The 14,565-nt window shown below is 32.7% G+C and overlaps 1 protein-coding gene across 5 annotated transcripts in view; it reads right to left on the minus strand.

The window, feature by feature from the left end:
- Positions 1 to 14,565, minus strand: part of U2SURP (U2 snRNP associated SURP domain containing) — a 47,114-nt gene that overhangs the window by 17,761 nt on the left and 14,788 nt on the right. For 3 of the 5 annotated variants that reach the window (XM_014564204.2, XM_032487035.1, XM_006190543.3), the window contains exons 7-21: positions 13,940 to 14,007; positions 13,277 to 13,371; positions 13,157 to 13,192; positions 12,987 to 13,069; positions 11,800 to 11,965; positions 11,406 to 11,617; positions 10,428 to 10,471; positions 7,227 to 7,331; positions 6,088 to 6,154; positions 5,846 to 6,009; positions 4,361 to 4,523; positions 3,879 to 3,958; positions 2,850 to 2,937; positions 1,773 to 1,895; positions 61 to 217 (exon numbers count right to left, since the gene is read on the minus strand). In XM_014564204.2, the coding sequence (XP_014419690.1) occupies positions 61 to 217; positions 1,773 to 1,895; positions 2,850 to 2,937; positions 3,879 to 3,958; positions 4,361 to 4,523; positions 5,846 to 6,009; positions 6,088 to 6,154; positions 7,227 to 7,331; positions 10,428 to 10,471; positions 11,406 to 11,617; positions 11,800 to 11,965; positions 12,987 to 13,069; positions 13,157 to 13,192; positions 13,277 to 13,371; positions 13,940 to 14,007 (1,651 nt within the window). Of the gene's footprint in view, positions 1 to 60; positions 218 to 1,772; positions 1,896 to 2,849; positions 2,938 to 3,878; positions 3,959 to 4,360; positions 4,524 to 5,845; positions 6,010 to 6,087; positions 6,155 to 7,226; positions 7,332 to 10,427; positions 10,472 to 11,405; positions 11,618 to 11,799; positions 11,966 to 12,986; positions 13,070 to 13,156; positions 13,193 to 13,276; positions 13,372 to 13,939; positions 14,008 to 14,565 lie in introns of those variants that run through there. The other 2 variants (XM_014564203.2, XM_032487042.1) reach the window with 2 other exon arrangements.

Consider the following 14,565-nt stretch of genomic DNA (forward strand, 5'->3'; position numbering starts at 1 on the left):
TAAAGAGTTCTGCGAACAAATTTATTAGCTAGATTTAATGAGTTTAAAATTTCAACTTACATGGCACTCCATCAAGATCATCATCAAGATTCTTGATAGGGACTCCATCGAGATCATCAATGGGAGTAGCATCAATAGGAATTCCATCTACATCTTCTAGAGGTGCACCGTCAAGCTCCTCCTCAATGGGGGCACCATCAAGGTCATCTGGTACATCCTATGAAAACACATGCTACTGTAAATTTTCTTTTGCATGCTAAGGTCATATTGTTAAAAGATTAATTTGCAACACAGTATAAACCAATCAGCTAGATATCCACATTCCCAGGCACAATGTGAGGACACAGTTAAGTACATTTTCAATGGAATACTACTCAGCCATAAAAAGGAATAAAATAATGCCATTTGCAGCAACATGGATGGACCTGGAGATCATCATTCTAAGTGAAGTGGGCCAGAGAAAGAAAAATGCCATATGATATTCCTTATATGTGGGATCTTTAAAAAAAAGGACATGAACTACTTATTATTTATAACTTAGATGACTGATTTCTTGAATAAGCATAAGTACATTTGACTGTCCTTTATGATTGGATTATCGCATTCTCTTGATTCTTATTTTGTGGTTGGCTTCATTTGTTTGATAACTATGTAAGTTTAAAAAGCTAAAGCTTTAATCTGTACTTAGAAACAGTGATCAACACATATATGTAAACTAAAAAAAAATGTGCAGTATATTGTATATATGCATTTACATGCAATATAATGTATATGTGCAGTCAAACTAAGAATTCTACCTAATATAACTGAAAAAGGAAAAAAATAAGAATATATTTTTATCAAAGAGGCAGTCATTTGTGCAATATTTATCAAATAGTCACCAAGTACTTAAAGATGCCAGGTACCATGTGAGGCACTGAGGATATAATGATGAGCAAAAATGAGTTTTGGTCCCTCAGTCCCTCTTGTCACAGAGCTTAGTAGAATTTTTAGGAAGCGAGGGTGGGGAGGGAGGGTGGAGAAGGAGTCAGGCAATCAGATAATCACAATACACGATGACCACTACAACCAAGAGGTGTGCCATAGTATTAGAATGTGTAATAAGTAGGTTTCACCTAAGAGGTCTGAGAAGGCTCAATGAAGTTATGCTCAAACTGACATCTGAGTCTCAGAAAAAGAGATATCCCAGAAAGAGGAAAGAACATGTACAAAGGTCCATGGTAGGAGGAAACATATATTTAAGAAACTGAAACAAGGACCATGTGGTTGGAGCAGGGAGGCTAATTAGGAGTATCTTGTAGAAGTGAAAGTGAAAATATGATAGCTGGATTAGGATGACAGAAATGAAGATGAAGGATTTAAGAACTACTGAATAGGTTAAAAAAAAAAAAAAGAAATCCAACAGAATGGTGATGAACAGAATCTGCCACCACTGTGATGCATCTTCTTATGTAAATACTGACTTACATATAGCTATCTTTAGTTTAATAAAATGAAATCATGCTGTATATATATTGCTCTACTACTTGCTTTTTTTCTAATATGTTATAATCATTTCATGTAATCAAATAAAAAACCAGTCACCAATCTTCACATAAGGACACAAAATCACGAATTCCTCCAGGGCTCCAGCAACAAAAATCCTATTCTGTGACAAACAGTACATATTTTTTACAAACAAGTGTTACTCATGTATGTAATATATCACACCTCCAAAGCATCCCCAGAAATAAATTTTAAGATATTAAGGCATGTATACACTGAGAACCTACCTCTGCTTCCTTTTCTTCAATAATATTTACAAGTCCTAAGAAAATATTTTGTAGTTTGATCAAAAATGGTTCTGGATAAATTGCCCAATCTTCCCATGCTCTAAAGCAGGTCATTACCCGTTGCTAATAGGAAAAAGACAACGAATTATTATTTAGGGCAATATGTATCAAACTTCATCTCATAATAATGACCATCACAATCTGAATTTTCCTTTAAACCAATATTCTTTTTAAAATTTAAGAAAAATAACTATCATTACAATATTTTTAAAAAATCAATGTTACCTTCCAAATGAAAGGGGAGAGAAACTAAGAGTAAATACAAGATAAAAAGAAACAGTAACTGTTTGCTCTTAGTCACCTAAGATCTAGGTCCCATAACCTTGGTGGTACATGAGGCCACATTCCGGGAAATACTACCTTAGAAACTTACAGAAAGCTAGATCTCAAGGTAGCCAAATTTTGATTTGAATTCCTTTATAGTCCAATAAAATACTTCCTGATTCTGGCTAACACTTCTCTCTGTCCCATCCTTAAACTTTCCTATAAGCTCTGTTTTATGGTCAAAATTTAAGGTCAAAAAAATTTTAAATGGAGTTGTTTCAGTCTGCTGAATGGTGGGGTCACTGGACATCTTCCCAGGTTAAAAAAAAAAATTTTTAATGAGTCTCTTCCCATGAAAGTATATCTGTTTTTCAACTGTAAGTAAGATACTTTGTTCAGCTTTTTTTTAACATTGGTCCACAGCTTAAGAGGTTATAAAAAATTAGTAACTTTATATACTTTCTAAACATAAGTAACTAAGATGTATACTCCTAATATCACTACAGAAGAAGTGATCTGAATGTTTTCTGTGTAGAGACTATATGCTTAAAACTAAAACAGGCACCCAACAAAATAACACTATGTATGTTTTAAAATTTCAGACTTTTTTTGATACTGAAGATAAAATGGCAGTCAATTTTAAAACGATTATTTCTGAAACATACAAGTTATGTCTTATACCTGTCTTCCATAGATGTGCTTCCTAGACCCTAAGACCCATTTAAAATACTAGGGCAAAAATAATACACGTACCTTAAAGTTTTCAGACTGTAAATGGCCTTGAATTGTACGATACGTAGCATTGAGGTCTGAAAATATCTGACATAACTTTGTTTCAAAACTGAAATTCAAATAATATATTTATTACAATAGAATTTGTTTTAAAATCCCTACCCACTTCAGCATGCTAGCCAATGAAAACCACTCCTGGACTTCAAAAAAATATACAAAAAAATTAATCCAGCAATTCTTTAAAAAAATCAAGAACTAGGTATTTAAAACTATAACTTTAACTCCTATTATTCTGAATTTTTCTTCTGCAAAAATCCCCAAAAAGAGTATTAATAACTATTTCCTTTGATTAGCAAGGAAACTTACATCTAGGATACTTTGAGCCATTTAGCCCAAACTTTTTGTTTTATAAAATACAAACAGAAAAGTTAAATGACCTGTCCAAGGCAAAAAACAAACAAACAGCAGAGCTAAGCTTAGGATCCACATCTCCAAATTTCCTTTCAGAGTGATTTCCTAAAGAAAAATTTCCCTAATTCATAAAATAAACACCAAAAAGGAACTACGGGGAACTGAGGAAGAGTTATGTATTAATTATAGTTGAGCAACATAATTCCCTATGCCTAGGAAAACAACAACAAGGAACTACAACCAATACAATGATGATCAGAGAACAATGATTCCATAAATAGCTAATGTTTTGTCTTTGGTTTTCTCCTTTATTTTTGCCATTATTTCTATTGTTTCAGCTTATTTATTATACATGTGCCTAAATATGCAATAGAAATAATTATTTTTAACTCTTCCTATTTGTTCTATCATCAACAGTTAAGAAACTGAGATGAAAACTTTCAAAAGATTCTGATAATTAGCTTAAACCAGTTTAATTCAATAAATAAATTCCAATTTTATAGAAAATCCTATAAACTATGATGAAATTCAAATTATTTATTATTGAGGGTATTAACTAATAAAACTATCCTTTTTTTCTGACCTCCTTAGCCTTTAATATTTTATTTCAGGAATATTAGCTTACACCACTATACTTACAATTTTCTGTAATAGGAAGCATTGGCAACTTTGGCTGAAGAGTTGTATAAAACATCAGAAACCAAATATAATCTGGCAATCTAGAATACCAAAAGGTAACATAAAATGGATTAAAAATTAAAACCAACAGCAAATGTTTCTTAAAAAATTCCATACTGAAATTTATTAAATCAATGATATAAGGCCAATGTCTAGCTATAATTTAATAATCTCAATCAGAAGAGGTATAAGAAATTCAGTATCACCACAACCATGACTTTGGCAGGCATAAAATTAGTAATTCATTTACATTTCAATCTGTTGGTAACTTGTGTCAACTGACATAAGTTACCCAGGCAGAAGGAAAATAAAACTGCATAGGAAAGATTTCTTCAGTCAAGTTCTTCATTCAAAGGGGAAACCAATTTTAATCCAAAAAGAAGTCAACTATTCTCTCTCTTTCACTTAATTAAATGTTCCATAAAGAGAAATCATTCCCATACCTTTTTGGGAAGGGGTGTCTTTAAGATAGACAATGACTCAGTGATGCAATCCACTATTTCTTCAGCAGCTTCAGCATTATTAAGACAGAAAACCATTGCATCTCCAATATCATTTTTCCTTGGAGTTAACCCCCGCAGAATTTCTTCTAATTTATCCCTCTGTCTGAATACAAATTTTTTTACTTATAAATATTTACAGATACAAATTTCAAATGCCATTATAGTTTCCGCTCACAAACTAATTTCTTTAAAACCCACTCAAATAAAATTCTGAAGACTAAATTGTGTTAAGTCTAACTGGTGTTACGTACTCCAAATGTAATTTTTTAAAAGAACTGATATGAGAAGGAATATTTTTCCAAGAACTAATAAATTATTTGAGTGAATTTTGCTTTACAAATTAAGTAAATTTAAAATTACAGGCATTTTTCAAGAGTCTTTGAGAGTGTGCCAGTCCTATTATCCTATTACATTGAAAAAGAACCTCCACGTCCTTTACTTTCCTTTGAAGGAAGTCTGTCACTTCAGCACTTCTGCATAGGATTAGGACAGGCTAAAGCAAGGGCTGACAAACTTTTCCTGTAAAGGATCAGATAGTAAATATCTCAGGCTTTACACGCCATACAGTCTGTCAGTTACTCAACTTTGCTACTATTAACATCAAAGTAACCAGACTACATATAAAGGAATGGGCATGGCTGTGTTCAAATAAAACTTCATTTACAAAAACAGGAGGCAGCCCGATTTAGCCTATGGGCTAAGGCTGCAGATCCCTGGGCAAAAGTAATGAAGAACATACACCTTCAGAAGCAAATACACTCTCAAATACTATAGCTCTCCATTAGCATATGCTCTCACAAACAATGCATCAATGCAACCAGCATTAAGATTTATAGACTATACAGTGAAGTATATAATCCTATATGCTAAAAATTATTTTAGCCTTTTTCTTTCCCATCAAGTATACAAAACTTTCTCCGAATATTTCAATAGTTAAATCTGTTTTTGCCTCTTAAACCAGGCTAACTGCACTGTACCAGTACTAACTAAGCACTAACAACATGCTTCCATGGTGGCCACACATTGCACTCTGTGGAACAGCTTTGCACAGTCACCCATCTGACTTCACTAAGCCATACAATAATTTCTCCTCTTTACGTTGCATTCAGAGAGGCAAGAATTATAAGGGCCCAGAGATAATTTCTGTAAGAATCTGAAGTATTCCACTGCTGGAGTAGAGTTACTTAAGGGATCATCATTAATTTTTAATAGTAGGAGGAGGTCAAGTTCAGTAGGACACACACTTCTACTTGCCAAGATGTTTAAAATTACAACGCATGTGTTAAGAGATGTCACTATTCTAAAAATTCACAAATTTTGAAAACCATTTTATTTTAGGAGTAACACATCTTATAAGTCCATTAAATTAAAATGATTATTAAAGCAACATTTTTGAATATATAAACAGAAAGGCAAAAATCTTACTCTTCTTTAAGTGCTCCCTTTTTACTAGGCTCTTCTACAAAAGCTTCTGTTTCTTGCTCTTCTGACATTCCATGCAGGTATGGATTTAATGGTGGCGGCCTCCAAAAAGATCCATTTTTGAACATACGAAAATCTTCCGTCCGCCACTTAGTTGGTGAATCTCCCTAGTAAGTGTGCAGAATATTATTAGAAAGGTCTAATACCTCAGAGTCAAAATTAACAAAGTAACTGATTATACTTGCCTGCAGAATGGAATAAAGTTTCCACCTATAGTAAACATGGGCTGGTGTCTGGTTTTCAAATAAGAACCTAAAACAAAACAAAAAATTAAGCATATTCTTTAATGGAGAACGGTCTTCAAGTAAATATAAACAAATGAAAGTATCAGTTGCCTTTCTGGCCCTAAATAAAGCCAAAAGCAAATATCTCTGAAGAGAAATCCTCACCCACTGCCATCTATCCCCTTCCTCACTCCAACCCCAGACTGCCTTTCTGACATTCATACTCAGAAGGTATGTACGCATCTTGCCGAGTCTCATAATCAGTTTTATTGAACACTTATGTGTCAGCTACTGTGTCTGGCAATGGAGAGGTTTTCCCAAAATATAATTTCAAAGCAGTCGTTTTTAAATGACTTAAGTAAAACTGTTAAATGAATGTGTTAGATACCATAGCTATTCAGAAGTTAAGCAGTTTTCTATTAACCTCATTTATTCTACCATACCTTATTTACAAAAGACTCTTTCATTGAAAATGTAATAAAAAGTATTTTCCTCCTAGAGAATGCTAAAAACAATACTATGTTATTAACTAAAATCCTGAAAAATTATTGAAAATTGACTCAAATACATTCTAGTCTAATTACTAAAATTGCCTCCTCACCCCATTACAAAAATAACCTCAGACTTCTAGAACTTTATTTCTGAAGTATTTTTAATTCCAAAAAATAAGTTTCAAGTGTTTTTTTAAATGTACACCTGAGGATAAACAAAATGTGGTATATCCATGCAATGGAATACTATTCAGCCTTAAAAGATTAACGAAATTCTGACACATGCTACACCAAGGATGGACCTTGAAGACATTACACTAAGTGAAATAAGCCACTCTCAGAAGTACAAATAAGGTATGATTCACTTAGATGAGGTAACTAGAGTAATCAAATTCAAAGAGACAGAAAATAGAATGGTGGTTGCCAGAGGCTAAGAAACCAAGGGAATGGGGAGTTACTGTTTACAGGATACAGTTTCCATTACAGAAGATGAGAAAAGTTGTGGTAATGGTTGCACAACATGAATGTACTTAATGCCACTAAACTGTACATGTAAAAATTATAACTTTTTGTTATATATAAATTTTACCGCAATAAAAAAATACACACCTGAACATAGGATTGTTGATCTCTCTGTTCATAATCATAGCTTCAAACATTGGCCCTTCACGTACAACAAACTCTATCATTCGATGTATTAGGGCGAGCAAATTCCTACAACAACAACACAGTTAAAGAAAATGGATTCAGACCTACCACTATATAAAACTACACTTGACCTAAGTTACTATAATTGTGCAGAAAAGATTATTCTGCTGACTAATGCAGAATCTTATACCAAGAAAGTAACCTGGAGCATATTGTTAATACCTTGTGCATTAAGAGGGAGTGGGGCAATGGGGATAAGGGAGTGGGAGGGGAAGGAAAGATAAGGGAGGGTGGTAAACCACAACACAGCTTCATAGTAATTAAGATTTCAATTTCTAAATGCCACTTAACTTTATTTTCCAAATGTAAAACATTAAATTATGAATCACAACTAATTGGAAAGCTGCAAATACATAAAATCAGTAACTTACAGCTTACACGTTATAGCCATCTAAAAACTTACACACTATCTCAGTTTTAAAAGAAAACATTCCTAAACCAAGCACTTTTGTGGTAATATTGAAATGCTATATACATAACTATAATTTATAAAAACATAAAACTATTTAACAAGTTTAAGGCCTGATTTAATTTTTAAAAAATCCATCCAACTCCTGTGCTTTTCTGGTACACACATAGCAGATGGAGTTTTTATTGAATCTGACCTTTCATGAGGCAACATCCCTTTGGATCACACTTCAAACTAGTTCACACAGTTCATGACATGTATAATTTCGCCCGTGTGTTATGAATCAATAAAGCAATTATATTGCCAAATGAATGGAGTCCTCTTTCCAAAATATTCCAAAATAAGGGACATAGTGATATGCCCTTCCAATTTTTCATAACAATTACTTTCCAATATTTAAGCCAAAAGTAAACATGTGAGTAACTTTTTAGTAGTCATGTTATTGGTTGGAGTTATAAAGTTCTTTATTTTTAAAATCTGAAGCTGATACTTTATTAGACTCCAAACACATTTTTATAATTGATTACAGTGTCAGGCAAAACTGACTCAGCTTATCACAGCTACTTGTGATTTCTCATTTCACCAGTCCCCCAGCAAACAGAACTGGCAAATAACAACTGGGGAAAGCAAAAGGATATTGGCTCTTGGTACAAGGCACACACTAAATTACACCTTTAGCATTCCCAGCTCAAATTAAGTTCATATAATTGCTAGAACATAAATAAATATGTAGTTACAGAATAAGACAGATTTTTTTTTTGGCTCTATAATGCCCTCCTTCAGAGTACATGAAATAATTTATGTCATGGTAATTATAATTATTTTCTCACAGTTTTCAAACAAACCTACTTAAGTGGACAAAATCTCTACATTGTGAAATAATGAATTTTTTGACCTCCTAAAACAGGTCAAAAAATTATATGAAGGTTTACTAATCTTAAACAAGGGGGAAACTATATATTTAAAACTATTAATTCAACCTCAAATTGTTAAAACAAAAAACCAAAAGCATCACTCAATTTTAAACCTAAAAATCATTTTTCTTTCACAGAAGTATTAATTGCTCTGCAAATGTGCAGTTCTTGATATCCAAATGAGAATGTATTCTCAGCATCCATATGGTTAATGACATTGTTTTAAAGGAAGGGAGATAATGTAAAGTTATGATTCAGTTCCAAAACTCCCACTGGTATGTGTCAAATTAAAGTGTAGGGAAATTTTATGTATCATAATACGTAAAATCAATTACTAGCTGGACAAATGCTATATATCCAGAAACTTGTATGAATTAAGTCAAAAGCAACTTGACTTGCATATTATAGATAGATGAAAAATGGTTTAGCAAGTTTAAAACAAATGATTCATTGTAATGGTGAGTCAAGATTTCACAGCAAAATGTATACTCAATATTTTGTATAGCAATAAGCTGAGCCACAAGTAAAGCTAATACTGGATATATGCTTTTTGAGTGCTACAAAAATACTCTCCTGTGAGTGCTTTATCAGTGGAAAAAAAAAAAACCCACTATAGTTTTAAACAGGCTTGTAACTGATAAATCTATTCTTAGAAATTTTACAGTTTAAAAGTTTTAAGTTTTTTCATGATTATTTAAAATCAAAATCTGACAATTAGTTGTTGCTAACTTAAGCTCAAGATTACTAAAGAATTGTAATCACACTTTTTCCTTAAGGATTGTGTTTCTTATTTTTAAAAGGGTGACTTTTCTATCAAAATGAAACAGTGTAGTACAAAAAGATGATATATTTTAAAGTGCATTATTTTATTTTAAAATGGTAATTATCTTATTCTGGGCAACAACAACAAAAAAAAAACCAAAAATTGTCTCTCAGTTATAATAAAACCACATTTATTGGAGTCGATCGTACCAATGTCTGGTCAAAAACTGTATACTTTCCCAATCCATCCCATGATGTTTTCCTGGTCCCCCGCTGCCGCAGACAGTTCAGCTGGTGTTGCTCACCAAGGCCAATGTCAAAGAGAATTTGGTATTCTTTTGTGTTCATTTATTATTCAACCAGTGTTGTGTTCCTGTGTTTGGGAAAAGGCTTAGCTTGACTGAGCAAGAGCATACCTAGAGCATGAATTCTTCTGCTTTAACATTATGTTGAAAAAGAAAAAAACAAAAAAGAAGAAAGGAAAATAAAAGAATTCCAAACCCCTTTTGTAATCATGAAAAAAGTGGTTCTAGTATGTTCAGTGCTCATGAAAATAATAGAAATTCCTTCTTAAAATTAATCAGAGTGGGAAAAAAAGCTATGTCTTCAATAAGGAAAATTCAAATACTAAACATTCAGAAACCAAGAAAAAATAAGATTGGGTCAAATTGTAACATTACCTAAAGTTTAAAATACATATAAAACACCTACTTATTTTCCCATCACAACAGTCTATTATGATTAGACCAACAACTCCAGATTAAATCTATTAAACACATTCTAACTACTAAAGCTATAAAACACCCTACATTGGTAACAATAAAAAACAAAAAAGATTATGACATAAAATTGCAAAGTATACTAAAGTTAGTTAAATTTCACATATCCCCCCAAAAAGTATTGGGAAGGAACCATTGCTCAGTCAAGAGTTTACCTTTTCCTCAACACCATTTTTTTTTAATTCAGAAGGGGATATTGTCTATATTTAGATCAGTAATAATAAAGAAAAACATGTACCTTTCTGTTGGGATAACCACTTTGACTATGGCTTGCGACAGAGTCTGTATATGAAGTCACATCAGATAATAAACATAGAATATGTGAGTATTGTTAACAAGTAACAAGCAAAAATATACATATGCATTGAAAATACTACACATCTAATCACAAGTTTTGCAGGCAATCACTGCATTTGAAGTAATCATATACTAAGCAATTACATAAATGCAAATGGATGTGTTCAGTGAACAATAACGTTCACCAAATGCAAAGAATCAGAACATTCCTGCCAGAATGCACATCAATGCACTGAAATAGGTACTACACTGAGAATTATCAGATAAAGATTTTAATTTGTGAAATAATTAACTGTTTGACTCTGACCATACAGTTTGCTACTTTGTTCCCAAGCCTTTAAAACCAGCCCTGTCATTTTAAGTGTAATTAATTCATAATAGAACCAACAAATTTTTATAACTTGAAATTAAGTTGGTTTTATGTTTAATAAAAAGAAAATACTCACCCTTTGCTTTCGCTAGAGTAGTTAACGTTTTAAAAACCACATATGCTGTCAAATATTCTAATACCTCAGATCTTGAGAACTATTATCTAGCTGCCATCCAAACAATTTAACTATTTAGGAGGTCTTTCTACTTGAAAAGGCACTTAACCAAATACAAAGTATCACTTTCTCAAAACAAAGCAAATTTAGATAGTACACTTAAGCAAACCTGGATACAACAGTGGACAAAGGAAAAAAAAAAACATAATAAGTGGTCAAAAAAGGAATGGTAGCCACAAATAAAAATATGACCTAGTATCCCAATACAGGGTTTCCATGGGCTAAGGCCGGGAACACATCTAGTTATTTTTTTTCTTTAAGAGTTGCCAAACAGAATTACACACACATTTTCTATAAAATTGTTGAAAAGAAATACTACCACAGATTTAGTATTTACAAATTAGATGCGGCCCTATGTACATTTTTTAAATTACCTTCTCAAAATCCTCCTTGTTTTTAGGTGGTGGTAACATGGGAGCATTGGGGTTTTTTAACCGCTCTCTAGGCTGCGCATTAAAAGGCAGTCCTGATGGAGGTGGGGGAAGTGTATGTTCCATCATAGAAGGCGGAATGTATATTGGATGTGGAGGAATAGGCACAGCTTTACCCCAACCTAACTTCATTTCAAAAGACATAATCATCTTTCCTAAAAGAAAAGAAAAGAAAAGTCACCTTGATAAGTCTCAAAAGAAAATAAAAGATCTCTAGTGATTTGAATTAAATTTCATTTTTAACCTTTACATTTCTGGTCCATCTTTCCTCTAGAGTTTTTACAAATACTTTTCAAAACCAAAACAATGTCTGAATTCTATAAATGGACTTTCTTACCATTTAAATTTTTTAGAGCTCTTTCAGCATCTCTTCTATTCATAAAGGCCACAAAGCCACAATTTCTCTCTCTTGCCCTTTCTTCATCAGTTCTAGGCCACATAATTTTCACACTGGCTAATGGTCCAAATCTCCCAAATTCTTGGCACAACATTTCTTCATTCATCTATTAAAAGGCACAAGAGGTTTTTGGTATGCAAAAAAAGAAAGGGAAAAAAGAAATCCATGCAACAGAAAGCAAGGTAGTTTTTGTAAAATGGAAGTTTTTTATTAATACTACAGTTATCCATTCAAGTACTGGGACCTCTACAAGGGTAAAAAGAGAAAAAAATCATGCCCTCATGGGGCACTCACAAATCTTTTCATACCAGAAACATTCCGTTTTACTAACAAGTGACTGAATAAAGAGGCTGGGTGGCTGAAGAAATCAAAAGCACACCTTTACCTTCACTATTCCTCTTTTTGAGATTCTGATCTCAAATAAGCTGTTCTACAGCAAAGGTTTGTTCAGGCATTTAGCAATACTTTTTAGGCAATGATTACCACACTTAAGTCAAGGAGGAAATATTTGCTGGCAATGAAAGAATAAATAATATGATAACTTTTTCTTATTCCAGCACCCAGCTACCAGTGTAATCAAGAACAAAGAAAACAGAAAATGGTAAATATGCAATGAGGTCCAAAATATATACATTTTTAGAAGATCATATTATGCACAATAATCAGTACATTCCCCATAACGATTAGCACTGAAGCAGGGAAAATATTTAAAATATAAAAGAAAAAAGCACAAATACTAGTCTGCTATCATGAGGACAAAAAAATGAAAAAGGAAATCCATAAGGAAGCAAGCTATGCATCAGAAAGGGGTAATCTCAAAAGAATACTGTCCACCACTGGTCATATCCTGATTTGATAAATAAAATCAGCACCTCATAAAACATTTCAAAATCAGAGTACAGTTCAGTTACAGAAAGAAGAGACAAGCCCTCAAGAATTGCAACCAAAAAATTCAGCCCATACCAGTAAGGCTCAACTTTAAAAGATAATTTTAGAGACTTATCTAGTTCCACTAAATCTGCTTACTTCAGATTCTTGACTTCATTATTTTTTAATTGATCAACAAAGTTTTCCTCCAAAAGTATAAAGCACATGAGCCAACATTCATCTTATTTTTCTAATATTACCTGTGGATTAATGTTTCCAAGGTACAAATTAGTAGTGCTTGGATCTCCTACATCATGCGAGCCAGGTGCATAATCATCAAGAACTAGGACAAAGAGAGAAAAAAATTATAACCTGCAAAAAAAAAAGTTGGACAATTTCTACGAATTGAAAAAGCAAAAAACTGTATTACCACCAGATGATCTATTTCTTCTTGAAGGTGCGTCCACTTTAAAAGGGGGAAAAGAAAACAATTCTCAGTTTTTAGAAGAGTTTCATCACAAATACAAACATTAAAATAAATGTCACTTACTAGAACGACGCTGACCATCAGAATCTGACTGAGGTGGCTCAAACCGACTTAACCTGCCTTTCGTTTTATGTCTCTCATCACGCTCTTCTTGAATTCTGTTGAAAATATATGTAATCAGTGATAATAAACCAAAATTTGTTTGTTCATATTTAATAACAGACATTATCCAGATACCATCTTCAAATAATCTGAAATATTTGTGTGTAATGCCAGTTCGGATAATCACATTAGAGAGTTCCTCAGCTACAAGTCATGAGCAAATTTCTGATATATCATACAAGTAATGGAATATAACACCTACTTTTAAGATGAGGAGAAAATTCAATATTAAAACCACTGAAATTGTTCTTTCTTGGCTAAGGTCAACCACTCCTCACCTCATCTCAGTGACTATATTGTTTCCACTGCAAACAGGACTCCGGACATCAGTTATATCAATTGAATTGCATCCACATAATGCAAGCAACCTAGACACTGGACAAAACGCTAATTCATTTTCAAACGTACCCCACAAAATACCACCAGAATACCTAAAACATCGTCATGGTAAGCCAGTTAGTAAAAACTAACTGGTAGACTACATTCTCCATACCTGCATCTATTAAGTATCAGCTCAAAATACCTATGATACCATGATACCATTCTCAGCACTATAAAACTTACTGTTTCAATTCTTCTTTGAAGAGTTCCAAATTGCTTTTTTTCTTTTCTTTCTCCCCTTTCTTCAGTGGCTATGAAGGATATGATAAGTTATACTCCCAACAAAACAAGTTTAAACAAAACTAATGGTTCAATAATCAGATCATTTTAAATAAATTTTTATTTTAGTGCCAATTATGGTCTAATTATTTAAATTAAAAAGAATGCTTTTGTCACCACTGAACTTTATGGTGTGTGAATTATATCTCAATAGAGCTGTTAATTTTTTTAAATAGTTCTGAAAGAACTATTTTATTTTATTTTTATTGAGTTTGAAAGAATTACTTTAAAAGCCACACACCACACACACACACACAAAATATCAGTCACATTTCTTCACCAATTTTGGCTCCAAATGACATGACCCATGTCTGTCTACCATCTCCCATGAAAACCCCACTCTCAAAAAATAAAGCTTCCCTAACACTGAGTATATATAAAGTGTCTGACAGTAATTCCAAATAAATTCCAAAAATATTCCAGGCAACAGACACATTGCTGCAGCATATAGTCTTCCAAAGTAACTGATACTACATGCTGATATGATTTAAATACCCAAGTTCAGCACTACTCAAAAAGACAATCCCATT

Source organism: Camelus ferus, chromosome 1 (assembly GCF_009834535.1).
Source record: "Camelus ferus isolate YT-003-E chromosome 1, BCGSAC_Cfer_1.0, whole genome shotgun sequence".
NCBI lineage: Eukaryota > Metazoa > Chordata > Mammalia > Artiodactyla > Camelidae > Camelus > Camelus ferus.